The 26,191-nt window shown below is 36.8% G+C and overlaps 2 protein-coding genes across 2 annotated transcripts in view; both read right to left on the bottom strand.

Moving 5' to 3' along the window:
* Positions 1-26,191, bottom strand: part of nansb (N-acetylneuraminic acid synthase b) — a 147,443-nt gene that overhangs the window by 109,531 nt on the left and 11,721 nt on the right. The window lies entirely within an intron of this gene.
* cmasb (cytidine monophosphate N-acetylneuraminic acid synthetase b) lies at positions 5,627-24,540 on the bottom strand. The gene is made up of 8 exons (XM_058767846.1): positions 24,195-24,540; positions 23,807-23,949; positions 16,803-16,958; positions 15,352-15,485; positions 11,793-11,887; positions 11,550-11,721; positions 10,667-10,832; positions 5,627-6,567 (listed from the first exon to the last, which is right to left on the bottom strand). The coding sequence occupies exons 1-8, from the start codon at positions 24,386-24,388 to the stop codon at positions 6,353-6,355; spliced, it is 1,275 nt and encodes a 424-aa protein (XP_058623829.1). The 5' UTR covers positions 24,389-24,540; the 3' UTR covers positions 5,627-6,352.

The raw sequence follows: 26,191 nt of genomic DNA, 5'->3' as shown, positions 1-26,191 counted from the left end.
GAGACAGGCATCCATGTGTCTGTGGCTGGTGTGTCACTCGGGATGAAGGTCCTGGAGCATAAAAATCTTGGAGGATAAAGCCACGGTCACACTGCACTTTTAATTCAATTGACTTCCGCGAATGCGTCAGACCGGAAAAGCAAGCCCGTGCGAAAGGTTTTCGCATTTCACTGCGTTCCAAAGTTCAAGCTCAGTGAACTCTGGCCTGCGAATTCGCATCATGTGATACCGTGTGACCAACAGCAGATCGATACGTCACAGCATGACAAATTTAAAACTGCAGCACTGCAGGAAAGTGGCTATGTGTTGAATTTAAGTTTTTAAAAAGATGCTGCAGATCATGACGTCATATCACGAGCGTTGCAGTATCCGAGGGAATTTTGCATGCTCAAAGTCTAGTGTGACCGCCAGAGGTGGGTAGTAACGAGTTACATTTACTTGAGTAAATGTTTTGGGTAACTAATACTTTTGGAGTATATTTAAAAATGGGTACTTTTACTCTTACTCAAGTACATTTTCAGTGATAAAACAGTACTTTTACTTCGTTACGTTATCTTAATGCAATACAAGTTCAAAATCCTTCAATTTATTCCAAATGTGCCATCTACTTTTTTTCTGGGCAATGAGTGATGCCTGTTCATGAATGATTCACTCTTTTGAGTCAACTCTGTTCGAAGGCTTGATCAAACCAGTTGGCAAACCAGTGAATTGGTTCGCGAATCAGTTTGAATGATTCATTCAGTTCCCTGCCGCACGCGCGGAGTCGTCTGAAGTGGTTCTCACTCAGAGTTGTAACATCAAGAGCGTTGAAGACGTGGCTTTGGATCTACAGTCAGTTGAAAGCAAATCTGCAAAGGCTATGGTTTGCTAGCTATAAAGATCTTTATTAGACGAACACCGCGTGTGCTGTCGGTTGCACAGGAATAGATTCGATTACAGTACACGATACCACTATGACATTACCAGTTTGTTGTACATGTACCATACACATTAAATACAATGTATAATTTATTTATTAAATAAGCTGTCACAGAGTTTGAAATGAACACCCACCAAACCCGCGTTAGGAGGAATGCATTTTCCTATACACATTAAATATTGATATTTTCACAATATTTACCAGAAATAAAGGCTACATTTGTTTACGTTTTGCAAAACAGACGGAAGAAGATCCGTCAGTGTGCATTTGTTTCGTTATGTTCAGATGTTCTGTAGCGGTCATGTGAGGAGTTTTCACTCTTGTCCATGTCAGAGGTTATATACATATATACATTTATAATACATAATTAATATACTTTAAAATATAATTTAATTTAGTGATACAAATCAGAATTTTTATCAGCGGTTACTCCAGTTTTCAGAGTCATATGATCCTTCAGAAATCATTCAAATATATTGATTTATTACCAGCGTGGTTGAAAAAACCAGCATATGCTGGTTAGGTATGTTTTGAAGCTGGGATGCTGGTTTATGCTGGTCCTTAGCTGGTCATGTGCTGGTCTTAAGTTGGTCGGACCATCTTTGGACCAGCACATGACCAGCTTAAACCAGCTAAGGACCAGCAAAAACCAGCAAAGGACCAGCTTAAATCAGCTCAAACCAGCATCCCATGCTTCAAAACATACCTTACCAGAATATGCTGTTTTTTTTTTTTCAACAGGGAACAGTTTTGCTGCTTAATATTTTTTGGAACCTGTGACATTTTGTTCATGATCCTTTTATGAACAGAAAGCTAAAAAAAGAACAGCACTGATAATAAATCAGGCTGATAAAAATTCAGATTTGCATCACTGAAATAAATTACATAAAAAAAAAAACATTACAAGTATTTTGGATGTGTGTGTGTGTGTGTGTCACGATCTAACTGGAGCCAGGGAGACGAGGAATACTTTTAACACACAGACTTTAATGATGAACAAACATAGGGGTCACAGGAACTCAGGAATGACATATAACAACCGACGTGGAGACAGGGGAACACACAAGGCTTATAAACAGAAGGAAATCAAACGAGGAGAACTGAAACAGGTGGGGAACAATCAAACACGGCTGGGGACTAATCAACGATTAATGACAGGAACAGGAAGACCAAATATGGGCACAAGAGGAAGGGGAACACAAGACACAGGACTGACATTACTCCCCCTCCCGGAAGGCGCGTTGCGCGCCTTGCAACATCCAACAAGGAGGGGGGTGGGCGCTCTGGAGGCCTCTAGGGACCAGGAGATCTCTGCGGGCCAGGGCGAAGATGTGAGCGGCGACTTCCATCACCGCGGGAAAAAAAACAGGAACGACAAAAAACTGACAAAATGTAGAAGTAGAAACCCAGACTATTATTTTTACTGGAGTAAATATTTCTTCAAGTACTTTTACTTTTACTTGAGTACAGTTTTTGGGTACTCTACCCACCTCTGGTAACCGCGGCTTAAGAGTTCGAAAGGAAGTGACCATGCAGCATCACTGGAGCTCGCCGACTTGGCGGAGCTGGTGAGAGCAATCAGGACAGTTGAGATGGCAATGGGCTCGCCAATCAAACAGATGCAGCCCTATGAGGCTTTCTCTCACAGCAAGGTCAGACACAACGCATAGACGCATAGGGACAGCTCACAGATTTTTAGGATTATGCAGCCTCCGACGTACAGTGCGTGATTTATGAGTGTTACTAGTTAATAGTAGAGATTTGAAAGCACACAGTGAGTACAATTGACTAAAATATGTGAACAAGCTGTGTAAGGATCCACCCGCTAGTCCAAACAACGGAATCCAGCGGCCTGGTCGAAGGTTTAATGCATGTTCGGTCTTTTACTTGCGCCTCTGGATTTAGTTTCAATTTTAGTCTAGCTCTGTGCTTGATCTGACTCCAATTTCAAGTGATCATTAAATTTAGACTGTACTTCTAATTAAAAACTGATCACAGATATCGATTGTATGTTAATTTAGATATGTGGTTATTCTGGAAATCCCATACTTTCAATTATTCATTCATTAGCGACCTAGTGTCGCTTAGCAATTCACTGGCCAACTGTGAATGCACGGCACAAACTCGCCAGTTGATCTTACTCCGAGGATACAGGGGTGACTATAATACCTTTAAATAGTTTGCACCCTGCTAGCACATAATAAAAAGTATATTTTTTTCTATAAATCACGAAAACTGTAACTTGTTAAGTCAGTGACAGACAGAATCAGCCCCCGCTTCATTCATTGGTACTTAAGTATGATCGGTCCTGGACACAGATTTGTGGAAACAGTAGACTACAACTCTAATCTACTAGAAAAAATGATTTCAGAAGAGATCAGAATAAATCAAATATAACTATTTATTATTTGTCAGGTAAAGTTGTATCATGCCAATTACATAATGAAACAATTAGAAGCCAATTTAGAAAAGATAATGCAATTGTGAATCACATTGTAACCGTGTGGCAACCCTGCTCCTGTACATACTGTGGCTATATGGGAAATAGCCAAGTGACCTACGAACAAAGGAGACGAACAAATTGAACAGTCACACATGTAACAGGTATCCTAAATTAACACAAGACACACGGTCTAAAATGTATAGCAAAGCACTCAGACGTTTTAGAGAATAAGCTTAATTAGCCTATGTGCACATGTAGTAGCACAAACAACTATACAGTGTGCTCTATGGGGACAATGTTTTTAACACAATTAAATTTTTGAATCGTACCTGACAGCAGAGAGACACACAGCAGCGAGAGTTCTGGAGCAGAGCTCCAGAGACCCTCACACACTGCATGGGGTTTTCTGACTACAGAAATGCCAAAGTAATGTTTTGTCACTTCCCTTATATACCCAAATAAGAAAGACAAAAAATCTCCAGAACAGTTGTAAAAACATAAAAGACCTTTTGGTGTTTTTGGTTCTAGTGCTCCAGGGTCGCACCTGGACGAAGATGGATAAACATTCCCGCAGACCCCTAAAGGGGGACTTCCCGCAGACCCCTAAAGGGGACACCCCCTCCCTCCTCAGCAGAACACAATTCTACATAATATAAATGACTACTGTGAAATTGAGACCAATTTACCCATCACACAGAGACATTTAAAATGATACCAAACATGAAGGGGAAAACCAACAGGTTCACGACATACATGATATGTGGTTTAACTTTGAGTGAACTCTTTTGGGGAGGAAGAAGGAGATGCAGAGATGGCAGGGTGAAGAAGGGGGTCGTAAATGATCAAAGAAGATAAGTTTTGTCAGGGTGGTGTGGTTTGTTCTCTTTGGAGATCTCGTCTCCAGATTAGTTTTATGGCTTTATTGCACGGCATCTGTGAGTTCCTGAGTTTTGACTTCATGAGGAATTAATTTCATAAGGAAATAATTTCACTCCCTACACTGTACAAAAAGTAGGCTAAAGAAAGGAGAGAAAAGCAATACTCAGGTGCCTTGTCTGTGTCCTTACTTGGTGGAGTCGTGCAAGGTGCGATGGTCTTTACATTCATCGGTCTTCACACGAGGAGGGTTGCCACGGTGTACTGACCAATTATGTACTCGCCTGATTCCTTGTAATTGAATTCAGCTGGCCATGCCTAACTACTTAACGAACCGAAACTGGGAAGCCACGTGATATGCATGAGAACAAACACAAATTGAGCATGCGTTTACCATGGTAAACACAGTAAGCAAAACAATGTTTCCTAGCAACGACAACCACACTAAAATCTAATGATTAAAGAAAAAACAAAACACAAACTGCTGTCCTCTTCTGCTGCTCGACTGCTTCTTCTAGCAAGTGCTTGCAAACAAATTAAATAAAGCAGTGTTCATGTCATGTCGTAATTACTGTAATTCCGAGATGACAACACATGTCATTCTACTCATAGCTGAATTATGTGTTTCTATGGCAACACTATCAATGCCAAAGCCCTCACATGCTCCAGAACTCGCAATTACAACTTGTAAACTCGGAATGTTCTGAGAGTTACGACTTGGACCAGTGAAAGCTATACCACCTGACCACCTCCAGTTTAATTTAGGAGCTAACTCCGAGTCCAAGGACATGGAAAGCTATGAGTAAAATGTCACGTGTTGTCCTCTTGGAATTATGGTAATTATGACATGGCATGAATGCAGCATAAATACTTTACCTGGTTTTGGCCACACCTTACTATTTAGCAAACCAAAACTGGGAAGCCATGCGATACACGAGAACAAACGTGACCTGAGCACGCATTTACCATGGTAAACACAGTAAGCAAAGCAATGTTTCCTAGCAATGACAACCGCGCTAAAATCTAATGAGAAAACAAAACAGTTAAAAACTGCTGTTCCCTTCTGCTGCTCGAAAAAGCAGTTTTCTTTTCTTTTCTCATTAGATTTTAGTATGGTTGTCATTGCTAGGAAACAATGCTTTGCTTACTGTGTTAACCGCGATAAATGCAGTTTAAAGACCCATCACAGCAGTTTAAAGACCCATCTCTTTAATGTAGGCTCCAATTCCTTATTGTTGTCTTTTCTGAGGTAAATAACATCACATGCTTATTCGCACGCTGTTTTACTGATAGTATAAATGCTTGGAAATAATATTTAACATTCATAAAACGTTCGCAATGAGCGTGCTCTGCTTTTAATAATGAGAGCTTTCATTTAGGACAGTACAATCAAATTGTTGCATTGCTTTTGAACAAACATATTGTCAAATTAATGAGCAAAACATCTGACAAATAGACAAGTATCATTATTTTACTAAGCACAATAATTGACAAATGTGAAATATGTACTTTTATAATATATACCTGAAACCTTGCCTTAAGAACCATTGCTGTCACACTTCCAGAATTACAAAAGAAAAAAGAAATGCAACTACGAAAGCTATATTAGTGGCCCAGTTTAATATCAATACTTTGCATGAGTTTAACCCACAAGTTATCTCTGAAGTAATAACTTTCCAAACACAAAATAAAAATAACATTTTTGTTTACCACAGTTATATATTATAAGAAGATCAGAAATATTTTGTAAAAGGCTAAAAGTCTTTACTCTCATTTCTGAGCAATTTAATGTATAATTTCTGAAACTATAATTTTCCCAATTTCCTCATAAACTGACCCCACATGATATGTGCATACATATAAACAAACAGAATCACACCTTAGGTCAGACATCAGAATTTCTGATTTCTAACTTTACGAGGACACATCATAAGATTAAACATTAATATAAAATGGTAATATGGAAGGACTGAGAACAAATACAGAGAGAGATCAAGTAAAGAGACAAAGAAAAAACATAAGTAAACACAATTGTGTGTTTGCTCATGTTTTATCATGTTATCACAGCAACCCAAACTGACTGTTTAAAAGACATATGAAATAGAAACTGGAATCTAGAAATTGGCTCTGTCAATGCGATCCTGGTGCACCTCCAGCAAACTCTGTTTCTTCAGCATCAGTATGTACTCTGCAAACTCACAAACTGCTCCATTTCCAGCGGGTCTCTGACACGTGTATTTCGCCGCAATGAGATTCGCCACAGGTGAGTCACACGGGACACCGTTCAGCCCCACCTGAGACAAAATTTCTCTGTCTTCAGACTCTGAACCTGTGAAGGAAAATATCACACTCTGCTCACTGCAACATTCAGATTATTTTACATGTTTGCAAGTGGTTTCAGCTTTATTTACAACATTCGTTTGGACTATTCCAATGTAAAACAATGCAAAATTCTCTTGATTGCCACTTTACCTCGCGGTGTCAATTAATAAAAGAGCTCCAGTTTATTTTTGTGATTACTTTTCACGTGTAAGTGAAAAGCATAGTAACAATACCAGGCAAAGTGAAATAAAAGTATATATATATATTAATTAGTGCTGTCAATCGATTAAAATTTTTTATCGCGTTAATCACAGTCGTGGACTGTGATTAATCATGATTAATCACAAATTTAAAATACTAGGATTTACCTGTAAATGTGTTGAAAAATAAATGCATGACAAACTAGTTTAAGGAAACAGAACCTTTCACTCCTCCGCCAGATATGAGACATAATCCTTATTATTCTTTTATCATTATTCTTTTTTATTCAGACATTATCAGCCTTTATACTGGCAATAAAACGTTTACCAAGCCACATCGCTTCAATCCCAGTATACATTTACCCAACTATTACAAAAGTATTTCTAAATAAATACAACAAAACATTTCTTGCACCCTTACGTGAAGTATTATGACAAAATGCATTATGAAGAAGAATTGGACCTGTTCTGCAGCTGCATTAGAACTAATATTAGCATCATGCTACATAAGACAATTTATGTGATTTAATAGTACACTTTTACTCAGAACTCACTTCAAACCATCATCGAGTGTTTGTAATAAGCTCCTTTTGCGATCACATGTGGAATTTGGTCGTTTACTGTTGTTAAAATATGCTATTTATAGCCTTTTATATCGCTGCACAAATTAGCATTTCAGATATACACATTCAACTAAACAAAATCACATACAGACCATATCCTATCGTAATCGTGTGTTTATTATCTTATATAATCTATAGTGGCTGTTGTCATGTTTATTTCTGCTGTGTAAAATCCTTAACATGTGCTCTGCTGAAACTCACGTTTGTGATGTTAACCGCCTCTCCGTTCTTAAGTTGTCAGGGATACATCCAAGTATAAAACACATTAGTAAAAGGATCTTTTTCAATTTTTATTTGTCTATATACACTTTGGGCGGCCGCGGTACATTAAAAAAGTAGCCCAAAAAAACGCAAACACAGCTCTGTAATTTTCCCGCGACTGTATTTTCAAAATAGCCCACTTGTGCTGCTATCGTTACCCTGGCAACACTGTGCTGTACCCTCATCACACTATGATAGATAACCTTCCGCACTGCGATGATGGGAAGAAGTTGGGGTCAAACCTTATCAAGCGATTAATTTGCGTAAAAAAAATATTAACGCGTTAAAATTTTTTGATTAATCGCATGCGTTAACGTCTTAACGTTGACACCCTAATATATTAAAGCTGCAGTCCATATGTTTTGCCTCTTTGTTGCCATCTCTGTTTGAAAACCTAGAATTATAGCTCTGTGTGGAATTATCTTCCATGCACGGGTTTGTGATCCGGTGTTCCGGCACGGCTCCAGCACGGCTGAATCTAATGTTTTGAGGTGAATGTGTGGCAGTCAGTCACGTCTTGGAATATGTGACCCAAATAAGAATTTTCACCATATATTGCCATCTGAACAAGTAAGTAACAAGTCTGCCATGTTTGTTCTGCCCAACTGAGGAAAAAAGAATTACCATAAATCACACTACCAATGGTACTTAAATCTAACGATCGGTTAGCTCATATCACATATAACCGTGCAAATTATTATTATTGTTATACTTTATTCTCAAATTATTAATGCTAACAACACCAGCATTGCGTGACAATGAGTATAGTGTGTTGATTCCAATTTCTGTACAGTCTAATATCTAATTGTCATACCATTCGAATTTCATGTTAAGAAATTCTTTTAACCCAAAAAGCAAACTATGCTCTACGGAAGTTCTAAACGGCCATGCATTATTATATTTCTGTTGTGATCTCGACATAACAAAAGTTGTTTTTTCATTATCACGACTTATTTTTCTCGTGATCTTGACATAACAAGAGTTGTTCTCAAGTTACACAACTGCGCCAACAGGTGGCAGTATAGAACTACGATTGGGGAGTTGTATAGCCTACTGCCTACTGTATCAGCATACTGTACGCGTTTGGGACAGAGGACCTTCTTAGGTTATCTATAATTTGTGCCATTCATTACTGACATTTAATTAACTTATAAATGTTAAATGCTTGAATAAATATGATCATTTTGCTTGAAATTTTTTCTGTTATCGTTATGTTACTGTTGCACGACTCATCACTGTTTCTCATTTACAATGACGTAGCCCATTTCTAATGTGCATCTTTCTTATTTTTAATCTTTATTGCTAATAAATGTATATTAATAAGATATACATGTGTATAATTTAGTTCAGTGATGTTATACAGTGTTGTAGCCTAATCTTTTGTATTTTCTACATTTCTTTGTAAAACACATACACACATCAGCAGCATTAAGCTTGTTACGCACATGATATCCTGCATGACTAATAAAAATCACAAACAAATTATTATAATATATTATTATATATAATTTTATTATATATAATTTTAAACGAACAAGGAAAATGAAGTGAGTTTAATCCAAGCAGTTTAAGATTTTTTAGAATAGTTCTTCTCTGCATTCTTCTAAAGGCGCTCCGCCTGCGCTTGCGGCATTAAATGCTTTGTTGTTGGACCATTTAAACATGTTAATTACACAAATAAAATGTTTAGCGTAGCTTAACTCTGGACAAAATCAGCAGTGTCTGATTAGCCTATTTATTTTATTGTAGACGTCATTTCTATATCCACAAGATACAGTATAAGAGCGCACAGTTATCTGTCGATCATTTGCGCCTCAAGGGGCATTCCAAAACGCTTAATGTTGCTCAATGCGATAAGAGAGTGTTTTTAAAAGACCAAACTCAGTAAACACATTTTTAATAAATTATAATAGCCTATGTACAGACAAGCAGATGAGTCCTGGATGCAAACGCAACGCATTTTTTCTTAAAGCCTAACTGTTTTCTATGGGTAAAACGCTTAACGCATTGCGTTAAACGCATTGCGTTCTTGTTATGGACTTATTTGTTTATCTGTACATGGAATGCTTTATTAATGATGTGTTTACTGAGTTTGGTCTTTTAAAAACACTGCCTTAATGCATTAAGCCTACGCTTAACACAGAATTAAACGAATTGCATTCTTATTATGGGCTCATCTTTTTGTCTGTATGAATTACACTGAGTTTTGTCTTTTAAAAACACTCTCAATTAACGCATTATGCCAGGTTAAGTATTTTAGAATGTTCCTGTCAAGGTTGCATTCGTTACTATAGCAATAATGTCGACATTATTCGTGATCACGAGAAAACAACTTTTGTTATGTTGTGATCACGAGAAAACAAATTTTGTTATGTTTCGAGATCACGAGAAAACGAGAAGGAAAAAATAAATAATGCATGGCCGCTTAGAACTTCCGTAATGCTCCCTTCCAACTGGTTATCTTTAAAATACAAATCAAATCTTGTGTAATCCCAGGCTATCTGTAATCAGAAGCACAATTAAAACTGGAATATAATTTAATTTAATTCACATGTGTTTCATAAACACATAATCCTGGATTCTGGATTACAATCCGCCATCAAAATGATACATTTAATTATTCCAGCTGCTGTGAGAAAAGGCTATAAACATTCCATCATATGCAGGATCCTCACACTAATAGCCAGGAAAACTTCTTTATGTTTACAGACGTGACGTAATGACGCAGTGCCATGCTCGATTTCCCGCAGAAACCTACCCATACCACTCAAATTAGAAAACATTATTATAAGCTAACCATTGTGAATCGGGCTAAAGTAAGGTGATAGTTTTGAACACTGGCTGCTTATGTACTTGCTCAAATATTGATTTCGGGTCATTTTTAACCCAAAAAAGTTACGGACTGCAGCTTTAACTAGTAAATATTTATATATATGTTAAAAGGCTCTCTGCAGTAGACATATCAAGCTTCAATTAGGTTTAGCTGGATGTTTTATTGATCATATTGACATGACATTCTCACCCATGAAGGCCATTTCATCCCACCGCAGCTTCTTCTCTTCCATCAGCTGCTCCATCTCAAACCCTTTCAGCTGCTTTCCAAACCAGAGTCCACAGCCAGCCTGCTGGGCTAGCTTCTTCAGGAGACCCCTGGACAGCGGCTCATTCACACTAGACATGAGGATCACCTAAACATACACAAGAACAACAGTTAACAAACATCAAACCAAAACGAACCCTATTTACTTTCTTAATACACATTCATGCTCATAAAGGAATAGTTCACCTAAAAATGAAAATTAGATGAAAATGTACCACCCCCCAACCCCCCTCACAGGCCAGTCGAGATGTAGATGAGTTTAATTCCTCATCGTAACAAACTTGACAAATCAAGCACTGCTTACAAGTGAAACAGTCCAAAACAGTTCTACACAAATATGTGGGTGGATTTTGATGTGAGATAACAGGGGATGCACTTTTTCACTGGAGGAAGCATTATTATGGATTATGGATTTGTATTTTAGCCAGAAGTGATGGTTTGAGGATAACGTTTTTTAATTTGTTTCTTACAAACACACAGCTTTTCACTTCATTAGATGTTATCTGATGGATTGGAGTGGTTTGAATTATTATTATTATTATGATGTTTTTATCAGCTGTTTGGACTCTCATTCTGACGGCACCCATTCACTACAGAGGATCCATTGGTGAGCAAGTGATGTAATGTTAAATTTCTCCAAATCTGATGAAGAAACAAACTCATCTACATCTTGGATGGCCTGAGTGTGAGTGAAATTTCAGCAATTTTTCATTTTTGGATTGTTATTGGAATTGAAATGGCTATATGTTGCTAGATATTGTAGGCTACTATACCACATTATTTGTACCAGCCTACACGACTATACCTCTATATTTTCCCTCTGCAGCATCTGTATGCCTGCCACGTCTCGAGCATTGATGGCCACAAGGTCCTCTCCTGAAACTGACGTGTATATCTGTCCGTTCGTCAAACAGCCAGACACTTTACACACAAACAGCCTGACCACTGCGTTCTGCTCTCGGCCAAAATAGCCAAACCTGCAGAAAAAAACAATATTGATATAGTCATTGTTTTTTGTCTGGACACAGAGTTTCTTTAAACAGCTCACCTCAGAACCCTCTGCTCAGCGACAGGCCAGTCGATGTCCACGTCGATATCAACACTGTACTCAGGTAGCATTTCATAGTAGGCGATCTTGCCCAACTAAAACACACAGAGAACAGACCAAAATATCTGAAGACGTTTCACACACGGCTCATTCTTAAAAGATTCTCTGAATTTAGTTCAGGTCATTTCTCCAATAAAAGCTGATGGTACACTCTTACAAATAATGGTTCTTTGTTGGCACCGATGGTTACAGGAAGAAACAACATAAATAGAAACTTTCCATTCCATAAAAGGTTCTTTATAGTGGAAAAAAAGTTCTTTAGATTTTTAAAATGTTTCTTTTAGGAACTTTACAATGAAAGGTTCCCTGAGGACCAATATTAATAATAATTAGTGATTCACGATATTGGATTTTTTTCCGATATGCCTTTTTTTTTTCAGTAATTTTGGCCAATACCGATATATTTCCTTTTTGTTTGGAAACAACACCAAGTCTCTCCTTTGCAGAAATTATAAGCAAAATATTTTTTAATTTTGGTTAGTTTTTAACAAGAACTTATTTGTTAGAATTAAATAAACCATAATGAAGGTTTTTTTTAACAGCACATTGAAGCTTTGAAAATAACTATAAATAAACTATATATCAATCGCTGCATTTTTCCCCCCCAGAAAGATGCAGTATTAACCCTAACATTTTATTTTATTCATAAGATTTAACATTTGTAGATGGTCTAAACCAAAAGAGTTGTAAAAAGTCTGAAAATCTTTTAGAGCTTATGATTTGTTTAAAAAAATAAAATATATTACACATTAATGAATAAATCAGTATATATAAAATTAAAATGTGAGCCAAAATCATCACAATTAAAATAACCAAATACTTAAACTACTTCAGTCTGTGTGCACTGAATTTATTGAATACACGAGTTTCACAATTTTAGTTGAATTACTGAAATAAATTAACTTTTCCACAACATTCTAATTTATTGAGATGCACCTATATTTAATTTACAAGTGTCATGTTTGTGATTTTTTTTTTTTTCATGCAAGCTATAGCTTCTGATCTTTAAATCAAAACATACTCATTATTTTATGACATCAATTACTGCTTTATTTAATCAGAAACACAGTCTAAATGTTACTTGTGTAGGCTATTTTACTTTTAATTTAATTAGAAGTAGGCCAACAGCAGCCCCCTACAGATTAAAACTCCTTACCGAACCGGCATTAGGATCCGGGGGAGGCTGCTGCTGCTGCACGTGCTATTACTGTTTACTATATCACACACCGAACGTGTACATGCTTTCACAGATTAAATGCAGCGATCAAGAATGAGCCACACTGCTGGCATGATCTAATCACTAACACACCCTGAGCACATGTGAGTTAATGTATTCCTCTTATCGGCAAGACATATCGGCGTAATTTTTCATATCGGGCCGATGCCGATATTTACATTTAAAGCCATTATTGGCTTTAAATGTAAATCAGTCCGATAATATCAGTCCGTTAATATCGTGCATCCCTAATAATAATAATAATAACTCGATACATTTATATAGTGCTTTTCTGGGTACTCAAAGCACATGGAAGGGGGAATCTCCTCACCCACCACCAATGTGCAGCATCCACTTGGATGATGCGACAGCAGTCATATTGCGCCAGAACGCCCAGAAGCCAAGGGCAGCATTTGGCCAGGAAGCTGGGATTACATCCCTACTCTTTTTTTGAAGGACATCCTGGGATTTTTAATGACCACAGAGAGTCAGGACCTCGGTTTAACATCGTTTTACAGTATAGTGTCCCCATCACTATACTGGGGCATTAGGACCCACACAGACCACAGGGTGAGCACCCTCTGCTGGCCTCACTAACACCGCTTACAGCAGCAACCAAGTTTTTCCAGGAGGTCTCCCATCCAGGGACTGACCAAGCTCAACCCTGCTTAGCTTCAGTGGGCAACCAGTCTTGAGCTACAGGGTGATATGGCTGAAAATGGTTCTTCTACACCATCACTGTGAAAGCTGCAAACGTTTATTTTTATGAGTGTATTTATACACATCTTGACTTTTGATTTTTGTTCTTTATTCTAATTTGATCCACAAATTATGAAATGGTAGTAACATCAGGGATTGTCAAAATCATCTCAAAATACAGTTACTTTTTTATTTTAGTACTGTTCAAACTAAAATCAATAAATTATAATATCAATAATTTATTTTCAAACAAGGACGAAGATGCTCTGAGAGGAATAACCTAGAATTTACCTCAGAAAAAGAACATGATGCGATGCGCGGCTTGATCCAGTGGATTCTGATGGATCACTTGCGTTAGTTGTTATTGTGTTATTTTGACATAGCTTGTACATATTTTACTAGTTAGTCTTTTTAAAAGAACGGTCAAAGTGCGCACATCCAAAAATGTCTTGGCCAGGTGCAAGATCAAAGGGTATAACATAAAAAAAGATCTGCACACTGTTAATCTCCCTTTATTCAAAAGAAATTTAAAAGTGGCAACATTTCAGTCAAAGACCTGTGTTTGCCTGACGAAGGTCTCTGACCGAAACGTTGCCACTTTTAATTATTTTTTTTAATAAAGGGAGATTAACAGTGTGCAGATCTTTTTTTCTATTACTAGTTAGTCTTTTCCCAAACTATAATTCCTGACTACATGTATGAAATCAAGTAAAACAATTTGATGTGTCATTTCATTGCATCTAAATGTCTCACAACACCAGGATGTTTTTTTAAAATATTCTATAAAATATAAAACCACAATATATAAAAGTAGTAAGAGTGTGTGCACTGTAACACTATGCACAAAGGTGTGTTACTGTTCAAGTCTCAGTGTTTAGATCAGTATGTTCAATCATGTGTCTTTCACCTTCTCTGTGTATGTTTTCATTATACAGTGTTGTAAATAAATTACAAATAATGAAATACAAATAAACCCCCATTATTTTACTTTTCTCACATTCTTTGTTACCTGATTCACGGACACATTACTGACTGATGGCTCATTAGGGGAGGCCCTTTGTCTCTCAGGTGTGAACAACTAAATATTCATGGCCATTGTCACTCCCTTGCATCCGGCCTTTCTAACACAATTAATGTCTTACAAAAGTTAAATCAATATATTGTTTTCTGTGAATGAGTGAGCAGGATGATTTTCACATAATTTTGTAGCAAAACCTCTAGTCTAACACATCCAGTTCCCAAAGTCTGGCCTTATTTCAGTGACTTGAAAATTTTAGTTTTTCACTAACCACGCATAAATGCTGTTTTCTCAAAAACATAAACATGTACATTCATGCTGCTCATATATTACTATAGCACAGTTTGTGCTGAACACAGTGTAATCAGACTTTAGCCATTAATATGTTTTTTAAGATACTGAAAAAAAAACACAAATGCATGTCAAAACTTCTGCAGGGCCCCAAAGCACCGTCAGACCACAGAGGGTTAAGAAAAAACAAGACAGACGACCCCAGAGTGTTAAATATTTTTCAAAACTGAGAAATCTAGGGACACGTTTGTCACCAAATTTTGATATGGACACACCTGTTTAAGGCCGTTTTCCCAAGCCTTCCTCGTACTAAAATAGAAAGAGCCATTTTCGTAGAGCTCTCCAGGCCAATCTTGTCGTCGCAGTCTGTGTGCCACGTCAATGTTCAGAGGAGTTGTATTCTTACCCTCTAATTAAAATAAAAGACAGAAATGAAAGCTGTGTGTATCAAATTGTACTTCCTGTTAATATTATGACTAGGGCTGTCAGTCGATTCATATTTTTAATCTAATTAAATACATTAATTAATCTAATTAATTTAATTTATTTATTTAAAGCTATTTTCTATTTTTGTGTTAAATGAGAGAGTATTAAGTGGACATTACAAATAGTAGCTTTAGAAGAAATATTTTATTTGATTCAACATAAAATCTATTATACATAAACATTTAGGCTACAATGGCCTAACAAACTATGTACCATAAAAGAAGATAATTTGAGAAACATCTCAATATTTTATTTATTTATTTATTTATTTTTCATGCAGTGTAAGTCATTGGTAACCAAAACAGCTTTGTTACCAACAGTCTTCAAAATACCTACTTTTAGGTTCCACAAAAGAAAGTAAGTCATTCAGGTTTGAGTAAATTATGACATAATTAAAAAATTTTGGGTGAACTATTTCCTCCTTTTTTTTAAATGAAATAATACTCTAAATAAGCAGCAGGTGGTAGTAAATGTTTTTATGAGTCTTTCATTAATTTTATTTGTTCAACCCACTGATTCATTCAGGAATTCAACACAGCTCACTTATGAATGGGCCTTTGAATCAGTGATTCACACAATTCATTCAAATGCGGATTCATTCAGAAACTAAACACTGCTGTGACTTTATAGGTAATATTTTTGTCGGCAAAATTCAGCAAAAACAGAAAATATTGTGTTTAAAATATATCACAATATTAACTTCTTATTTACTGAACTGTTGTATAAATCACATTTGCACTCCTTATATTCGGGACAAATAACACTCATGTGATGTCGTTTATCATGTGATATAAATATGAGACAAAAACTCATACAGGAGCATTTTTGCCCCAGTATCTTGCTTTTATGAAGTTGTTGCCCTGCATCACATTTGTCAACAGTCAACTGTATGAAATGTAAGATGGCGTACAGGTCTTGGGGCGGAGCCAGTGTGTTAACTGTGTTAAAATATTTTAATCGTGTTATTTTTTCATAACTAATTAAGTTAACGCGTTAAACTGACAGCCCTAATTATGACATTTACTTAACATTACATGGCTACAGGATTGGGTGTCATAGAGATTTAAGATATGATAAGGCATATTAAAGCAGCCTACTTTTGATATGCTTTTAAGTGATCATGAAGGATTGTGTGTCATAAACATCAACTGGAAATTCATTATTTGCCCAGTAACAAAACATACATTTCATTCAATGCAAAAATCTGCAATTGTTTGCTTATGAGATGTTTTCATGATACCTTTCTTGTCCACCTCCTCCCAGCGAAACTGGTGTCTGCGAACCACTGAAAACACATAGTCATAACCCTGTTCAGTGATCATCTGCAGGGCATCTCTGATGTGATGAGGGTGGAGGCATGGAGACGTGGCCTGAATATGACAGACGATGTCCACCTCTGAAACATAGCCAGAGAATAAATAACCAATGCAATAAAGCTGGAGGCATTTCTGGGTTTTTAATGTTGCCATTTTAAAAGGGTGAAGAGAATAAATATTTTTTTTAAATGACTTGCAACTGCTTTATATTCCAGATCTCCCACTTTGTTACACAAATTCACACTGATAAAGACATCTCAACATTTCAGCAATATATTCTTTGTTAAAGCTGCAGTCTGTAAATTTTGCCTCTTTGTCACCATCTCTGTTTGAAGCCTGCAATTGCAGTTATTTGCAGAATTATCATGATTACATGGGTTGTGCATCGGCACGGCTCCTCAGCGCAGATTAATCTAATGTTTTAAGGTGTGTGTGTGGCTGTCAGTCACCACACCGGTGTGGACTCTGTACTTAGGAAACACAAAGTCTTGGAAATATGACCCAGATAATTCAAATCATCTCAATTAACACCAGAAAAGTACAGAGTACCGCAAGGATCTTTCTTAGGCCCTCTGCTATTTTCAATGTACATGTTGCCCCTTGGTAATATTATTAGAAAATATGGGATTAGTTTCCATTGTTATGCTGATGATACTCAACTATATATTTCAACAAGACCAGATTGAAATTCTAAATTATCTAAGGGTGTACTCACACTAGTGTAACGGGACTGACGAGACGTGTGGATCCATGTGCAAGCTTTTATTTACAAGAGACGTGGTCATAACAGGCAGGGTCAAACGGTGGCAAACAGGTATAACATGAGCAAGACAAAGAGTAAACAGAGACAAGCGTGGGTCGACGATCGGCGAACAGTATCCAAAGGGGCGAGACAGGAGAGGTAATCCAAAACGTTAGCAAAAGTCCAGGCAGGGGAAACAATCCGAACAAGGCAAGACTATGGAAACTAACAAGGCTCTGTAGGGCAGCGATAATGCATACAATACTCGGCAGTGAGGCAGAGAAAGTCCAAGGCTTATAAAGAGTGTTCAATGGGTTTCAGCTGTGTAATCAGTGCAATGATCAGGTGAGTGTGTGATTAGTGAGATGGCTGATGGGAAATGCAGTCCATTGTGTTGTGTGGTGTGAAAGTCAATGTGGTGAGTGAGTGACCTCTGGTGGTGAATGAATGGAAGTTCACAGACCAGATTCGTGACAACTAGGCGTTTTGAATCATGCCCGAGAGCGTTTGACCCCCAAAGCCTGGTTCGTTTGACTAGTGTGATTGCTCTGTGCCGTGCTCGGGCACGGTTCGTTTAGCCGGTTCAATTGGGCTTGGGTGCGGTACGCATGTAGTGTGAGCGATAACCGCGCCAGAGCACAGAACAGATACTATTTTGTGTGCGCTACTGTCATCATATACTATTACTAAAACTACACTACACTTTTCAATTAATTTAATTAAATCAAGTATATTTACGTTTATAATGGGTCTGGTTCTCACCTTATTGATGAACTGGAATTGTAGTCTTCGATTTAAAGTGTCTTTCATTAATGTCAGATACCTCCGTAATAATTCTCTGATACTTACATGTGAAAATCAAGGCATGGCATAAATTACAAATTTATTAAGTAGAATATAAGTGGGGGTCTCCGTTATCTCGTACATGACGTAAGTGTACTTCGGCCCTGAAAGTCAAGAAAATATGATCATATTACCCCAATTTCACAGTTTCTACACTGGCTACCTATTAAGTTCTGTATTAGTTACAAAATATTACTACTTACATATAAGGCCATAAACGGTTTATCTCCTGCCTACCTAACTAGTCTTCTAGACACATCCCTTTAGCCAAGCATTCACATAATGTATCTCATAACTTTTTACTTCAGTTATATCTGATCAAATGCATATTATAATTGTTTGCTTGGTTGGAACAGCTGCTATGCTAATTTTGTCTTTATTTGCTTCTCTGTTTCTGCCATGGGATTGGCATCCCAAGGTAATATGGAATTACAGAAGCTTCAGTTTGGATCCGAAGGTCTGAGATGACCGAACACCTGAGAAGAGATGATGTCACCCCCCAGAGGACCTCAGGTGATGCCAACCCTGAAACAACATACAAAACTACCGAACTTTGCTATAAGTTTGATCACAACATATAATATGTTGATCATTGCTGATAATAGTGTTCGCCATCTGTTTACATGATTACATGTCATTATCTAACTGCATGATGTGGACATCAAGTTGACAGTCACCACTGATGAGATACTCCTAAATACTGTATAATGTAGAAATTTAAGAAAGTTAATTTTCTGTAAAACTGCTTTGAAACGATTTGTATCGTGAAAAGCGCTCTACAAATAAACTTAAATTGAATTGAATGTCTGCCACATTTGTTCTGACCAACTGAGGGGAAAAAAGCATTACAATACATCGCGCTACCAGTGGTGATTAAATCTAATGATCGCTTAGCTATCACATCAAACCATGCAAATTATTATTGTTATTTTTTTTCTCAAATTGTGAATATTAACAACATCAGCATTGCGTTATTACATACATGTATATAGTGTGTATTACCTGTAGATTTCAATTTCTGTACAGTCTAATCTAATTGTCATATCATTCGACTTTCATATGAAGAAATTGTTCTTTTAACCCAAAAAGCAAATTGCGTAGCCTATCAGTAATCAGATGCACATTTAAAACTGGAAAATAATCTAATTTCAGTCACTTACATGTGTTTCATTAACACATAATCGTCCTTTCTGGATTACAATCCGCCATCAAAATGATAAAGACTATAAATGATCCACGACCTGCAGCATCCTCACATGCGATATAGCCTACTAACCGGGACTCCGTCTTTATGTTTAGAGACGTGACGCAATGACGCAAAGACGAACAGCAGCATGCTTTTTTTTGTGTGTGTGTACATCTTAACTTCCTAAAAATATGTAAAGTTACATATCTTTATATTGAAAAATATTTGCAAACAAATCTTTAAAAAGTACATGATTTGTTAAATATAAAATTTCACTGTACATGGTGACAGGTTTTTATTATAGCATTCATATACAGTGGGGCAAAAAAGTATTTAGTCAGCCACCAATTGTGCAAGTTCTCCCACTTAAAAAGATGAGAGAGGCCTGTAATTTTCATCATAGGTATACCTCAACTATGAGAGACAAAATGAGAAAAACAAATCCAGAAAATCACATTGTAGATGGAAGGCGGTTTTCACTCAAAATCTCACGATACATGGCCCCATTCATTCTTTCGTTTACACGGATCAGTCGTCCTGGTCCCTTTGCAGAAAAACAGCCCCAAAGCATGATGTTTCCACCCCCATGCTTCACAGTAGGTATGGTGTTCTTTGGATGCAACTCAGCATTCTTTCTCCTCCAAACATGACAAGTTGAGTTTTTACCAAAAAGTTCTATTTTGGTTTCATCTGACCATATGACATTCTCCCAATCCTCTTCTGGATCATCCAGATGCTCTCTAGCAAACTTCAGACGGGCCCGGACATGTACTGGCTTAAGCAGGGGGACACGTCTGACACTGCAGGATTTGAGGCCTTTGTTACTTTGGTCCCAGCTCTCTGCAGGTCATTCACTAGGTCCCCCCGTGTGGTTCTGGGATTTTTGCTCACAGTTCTTATGATCATTTTGACGCCACGGGGTGAGATCTTGCGTGGAGCCCCAGATCGAGGGAGATTATCAGTGGTCTTGTATGTCTTCCATTTTCTAATAATTGCTCCCACAGTTGATTTCTTCACACCAAGCTGCTTACCTATTGCAGATTCAGTCTTCCCAGCCTGGTGCAGGTCTACAATTTTGTTTCTGGTGTCCTTTGACAGCTCTTTGGTCTTGGCCATGGTGGAGTTTGGAGTTGGACTGTTTGAGGTTGTGGACAGGTGTCTTTTATACTGATAACAAGTTCAAACAGATGCCATTAATACAGGTAACGAGTGGAGGACAGAGGAGCCTCTTAAAGAAGTTGTTACAGGTCTGTGAGAGCCAGAAATCTTGCTTGTTTGTAGGTGACCAAATACTTATTTTACCGAGGAATTTACCAATTAATTCTTTAAAAATCCTACAATGTGATTTTCTGGATTTTATTTCCTCATTTTGTCTCTCATAGTTGAGGTATACCTATGATGAAAATTACAGGCCTCTCTCATCTTTTTAAGTGGGAGAACTTGCACAATTGGTGGCTGACTAAATACTTTTTTTGCCCCACTGTATGTGACCCTGGACCACAAAACCAGTCATAAGGGTAAATTTTTCAAAATTGAGATTTATACATAATCTGAAAGCTGAATAAATAAGCTTACCATTGATGTATGGTTTGTTAGGATAGGACCATATTTGGCCAAGATACAACTATTCCAGAAAATCTGGAATCTGAGGGTGCAAAAAAAAAAAATCTAAATACTGAGAAAATCACCATTAAAGTTGTCCAAATGAAGTTTTTAGCAATGCATATTACTAATCAAAAATTAAGTTTTGATATATTTACAGTAGGAAATTTACAAAATATCTTCATGGAACATGATCTTTACTTATGTCCTAATGATTTTTGGCATAAAAGAAAAATGGTCCCACTTTATATAAGGTGGCCTTAACTACTATGTACTTACATTTAAATTAATCATTAGGTACAATGCACTTATTGTGTACGTACATGTTTTTACATTGTACTTGTATTTTTAAAAATACCTATATGTAATTATATCTGTAATTAATTTCTGTAATTACATTTATAATTACACTGTTGACCAATGCCTTACACCTAAACCCACCCTTAAACCTACCCAGACCACCAAACCTGTCCCTAACCTTACCGGTATCCCACCTCAATAGCAACAAAAGTGATTTGCAACACAATATGAACACAATAAGTACATTGTTCTTATTTTTTGATTTAAGTACATAGTAGTTAAGGCCACCTAATATAAAGTGTGACCAGAAAAATCAATAATTTTGACCCATACAATGTATTTTTGACTATTGCTACAAATATACCCCAGTGACTTAAGACTGGTTTTGTGGTCCAGGGTCACATATTATTTTTCTGTTAAATTTACAAAAATTACTTTTTTTTTTCTTCTTTTTTTTTCTGTTACTGACCACAATTTACATTAATATTCCCATTTATGCGCAAATCATTTAACTCCATTATTATACATTATGTGTGTATTAGCAGCATGGACTCCTCTTTCAGCATTTATGTTTAGTATCTGTTTAATATAATATTTCAATAACCTAAAATACTATGTATGTACATTGCATATAATATTTCATTCAGTTCCTAAAATATGATGTATTGTTATACATGCCACACTTTTTATTTTAAAATTATTTAAAATTATTATTATTATCTTTTCACACATGTATTTATTTTGTTTTCAAATTAGTATTCAAATTATTTTTTATACCAGACACTTTACTGTTTTTTTTTTTTATCAAAATTAAGTTTTATTTACAAAACAAAATTTTACTATACATTGTAATGCACCTGGTTTTTACTTACTATAGCACTGTTACATTTGTTTTCTGTTACAATGACAAAAATCTTGTTCTTGTTAGGCTGACTGCATGTTGTATATATATATATATATATATATATATATATATATATTTTGTGAGTTGGTTGCCTCCCCCTTATTATCATCACCATGACGGCCCTTATTCGCCCGGCTCCCGACTGGAGTGGGTGTGTGAGGGAGGAGGGGCGCTGAAACAGCCAGACGGCGTGTGATGAGGCGCACCTGAACCGAATGGAGCCTCATCACCGCCGCTGTTTAAATACCGAGCGCGCCTCTCCTCGGGAGACCTGAATCTTTCCCCGTGCAAGCACACTGGTGTCCTCGCGGGTCCAGGAAGGGAGCGTGGCGGGAGTTCCGAGCTGCCAGAGAGGTGAGCTACCGTGATACGGCCGTCGGGCCAGGATGCCGGGCCGACCAAGTCCCGTCGAACGCCGTGAGCCAAGAGGTAGACGAAGTCGCTGGAGAAGCCACCGTCTCTCGCGCCCCGGACCTCAGAGGGGAGCGCGTGCGGCCGCCGGACTCCGCCCCTTACCTGGACCCTCCCTTCCAGAACATTGCCCCTCCTTCACAAACCCCGCAGCACGACGAGGACCCCAGATCCCCTGTTTGTTTTGGACACCATTTATTATTTCTGTTTAATAAAAGCCTCTCCGTGGCCTGAAAAGTTTTTGAACCGTAAGCTTTTTAATGTTTTTTTTTTAAAGAAGTCTCTTCTGCTCACCAAGCCTGCATTTATTTGATCCAAAGTACAGCAAAAACAGTAACTTTTTGAAATATTTGTACTATTTAAAATAACTGTTTTCTATTTGAATATATTTTAAAATGTAATTTATTCCTGTGATTTCAAAGCTGAATTTTTAGCGTCATTACTCAAAAAACATTTTATGTTGAAAACAGCTGAGTAGAATTTGAGCAAACGCTTGGTGAGCAGAAGAGACTTTTAAAAACATTAAAAAAATCTTACTGTTCAAAAATGTATATTGCGCATATATATATATATATATATATATATATGCATGCATATATACACTGACCGGTAGTGTCTGTATATGTATATATGATGTATTATATATTCCATAAATATATCTATATCTTTCAATTATTTTACAATATATATATTTTTTTTTCATACATTTATTTTTTTATGTTAAGTTTAACATGTATTATCTAGAAAGTGTGCACTAATGAATCCATAAACACTTCTGCTAGAAAATGACAGCATACATGAAAAAACTTTTTTTGTAATCTTCATTTCATAGCCTACCAAGACGTTCTACAAGTCGTTCTTGCAGTTTCTACAAAACCTCATCTATCAATTCCATTTTACATAATGTTTGAGAAGCATAAAAATAAAAGGCGTGTCTCACCGGGTCTCAGTCGGATGAATTCCTGGATGGTCTCCAGTGAGCTGGACGAATCTTTGGAAACTTCAGGACTGCGCCGATGAACTTTTGCGCCCCAGACTTTTGCGACCCGCTCAATTTCATCGTGATCTGTGGAAACCCACACGCTGCCAAACATATCAAATATTTTATTTCTTATTATTTTCTTTTCTTTAAAAAATAAAATAAATAAATCTATAGCCTATTTTTCTCACGAAAAGACTAATTAAACATTTATTTCCCAGTTCAAGGTTTGACACAATCATAATGAACAACAAAATCATATTCAAATAAGAAAGAAGGGGGTGGGGGTGGGGGGTATGGGATAAAATGTACTATGAAATAAAAGAGAAAAAACATAAAATGTACTTGCCTGTCAATGACTTCTGAATCCAAGGCAGCTCTCAGGACCCACGCGATCAGAGGCACACCGGCCAGATTCTTGATGTTCTTCAGCGGGATTCCTTTACTGCCACCGCGGGCCAGAATCAGAGCCGCCCGGTGAGAGTGTCCAGCGGACGGGTAACCGACACCCGAACTCACCTCTGCGCACCTGCTGCTCTCCATCGCCGCAGAAATGACTGAGAGTACAAAAACGCTTCACGTTATACTGACTGGACACTCCTTTATGAGAATAACTTACTTTATTGATTAGATTATTAGTTTGAGAGATGTTTAACAGCCAAAGGCTTCACACGAGTCTCTCTGTATAGCAAATAAACCGTCCTCACAGCTGTCATCATAATGACGTTTCAAGTCTGACTTCTTTCATTTAAACCTGAGAAACGAAAATTACATCGCGTGTTGTAGCCCATTTTAAAACAGCCACTGACAGTAGCCTAAACATAAAACTCTTGATAGATGTCTAAGCTAAATACTATCGAGAAAACAAAAACATCGCTCGGAAGAACAATAGCTTAAAATAGAAGAAGTAACTTGTAAACTTGAAACTTTATAAAAAATATATTGAATTAATGTTTTGTTGGCGTGTTCGTTTTTTTTTTTTTACAACGATTAAGTTGTTGGCTATGTTGTAATGGACTAATTTCTTAGCGGAAGCTTTAATATAAGTTTATTGCACATTGTTATTTTGTTAGTCACATTATTATTGTTAGTTTTATTATCTTATTTTTATTGTCTGTGTGTTTTTGTCTCTGTGAACTGGAAGCTTATGACACTAAAACAAATTCCTTGTATGCACTTGGCAATAAAGCTCTTTCTGATTCTGATTCTGATAATGAAATAATAGCCAGATTAACTGTTTTTTAACCTTTTTACAGAATTGATTTTTTTTTTTTTTTTTTGGTTTTATAGCCTATTTGTATTGTTGTAACCGTTTTATAAATGCAGTAAGCTACTCGAGGCCCTTTATTTATTTATCTATTTATTTTATTTTTATTTTATTTTTATTTTTTTTGAGCGGGAGATACATGTATTTTCTCATTGCATTTACACAGTTTTGACCAGCAGGTCATCATCGTGTAGTGTTTCAAGTGCTATGTGAATTATTTTATTAAGCAGCTGCTTCAGTCGACTCTGAGTTTCGAAAGGTTTCTCCAGTGTTTGTTTTCAATAGAGTAGATCAGTGGTTCTCAAACCTGTCCTGGAGTAGCCTACTCCCAGCCCTGCACATTTTGTCGGCCTATGTCTCCCTCATCAGCTCATTAATGGAGACTGCAAGACCTGAAATGGGTTTGTCAGATAAAGGGAGACATACAAAATGTACAGTGCTGGGGGTAGCTACTTAATGGAGAGGTTTGAGAACCAGTGGAGTAGATAACTGACACAAAAAGGCGCCATTTCCATTTAGAAGTGCGCGATCCGCGGCGTAAAACGGCCTTATGGCAAACTGTCTCTCGTTAAATTGAAGAACTCTAGTGTTCGTTATTTCGTCACATATTTATTTTGGGTAAAACAAAAACTAAATAGACTAGTAGCTTAGAGACGTGTTCCATCCCACCAAGATACAATAAACTCACATTTGTAAACACGTTAAATAATCACGTTTCATTAAGACATTCTTTGCATTCACAAAGAGTCAAAGTTGAGTGGAAATCAACTGAGAGAGAGATTTTATTTCACAAAGTCTTCATTCTCCACAATTACAATGGTAATATAGTTGTAGTATACAACACCTCATCTTAACATATTTCTGATGTCAAACAATAAGAATATAATAAAAAACCACTCCCTCATTGAAAATGACACTGGCCCTCCAGGACCGAAGTTGCCCATCCCTGATATATATATATATATATATTTATTTATTTAATTATTATTATTATTATTTTTTTTTTTTTGCAAATTTTATTTCATGTATTCATTTCGCATATCAAAGTTTTGCCAAATTGAAAATTAATTTTTCTCATC

The sequence above is a fragment of the Onychostoma macrolepis genome, chromosome 25 (genome assembly GCF_012432095.1).
Source record: "Onychostoma macrolepis isolate SWU-2019 chromosome 25, ASM1243209v1, whole genome shotgun sequence".
Classification (NCBI taxonomy): Eukaryota; Metazoa; Chordata; class Actinopteri; order Cypriniformes; family Cyprinidae; genus Onychostoma; species Onychostoma macrolepis.
The sequence above is the reverse complement of the archived record's forward strand: the minus strand, read 5'-3'. Positions and strand labels throughout refer to the sequence as shown.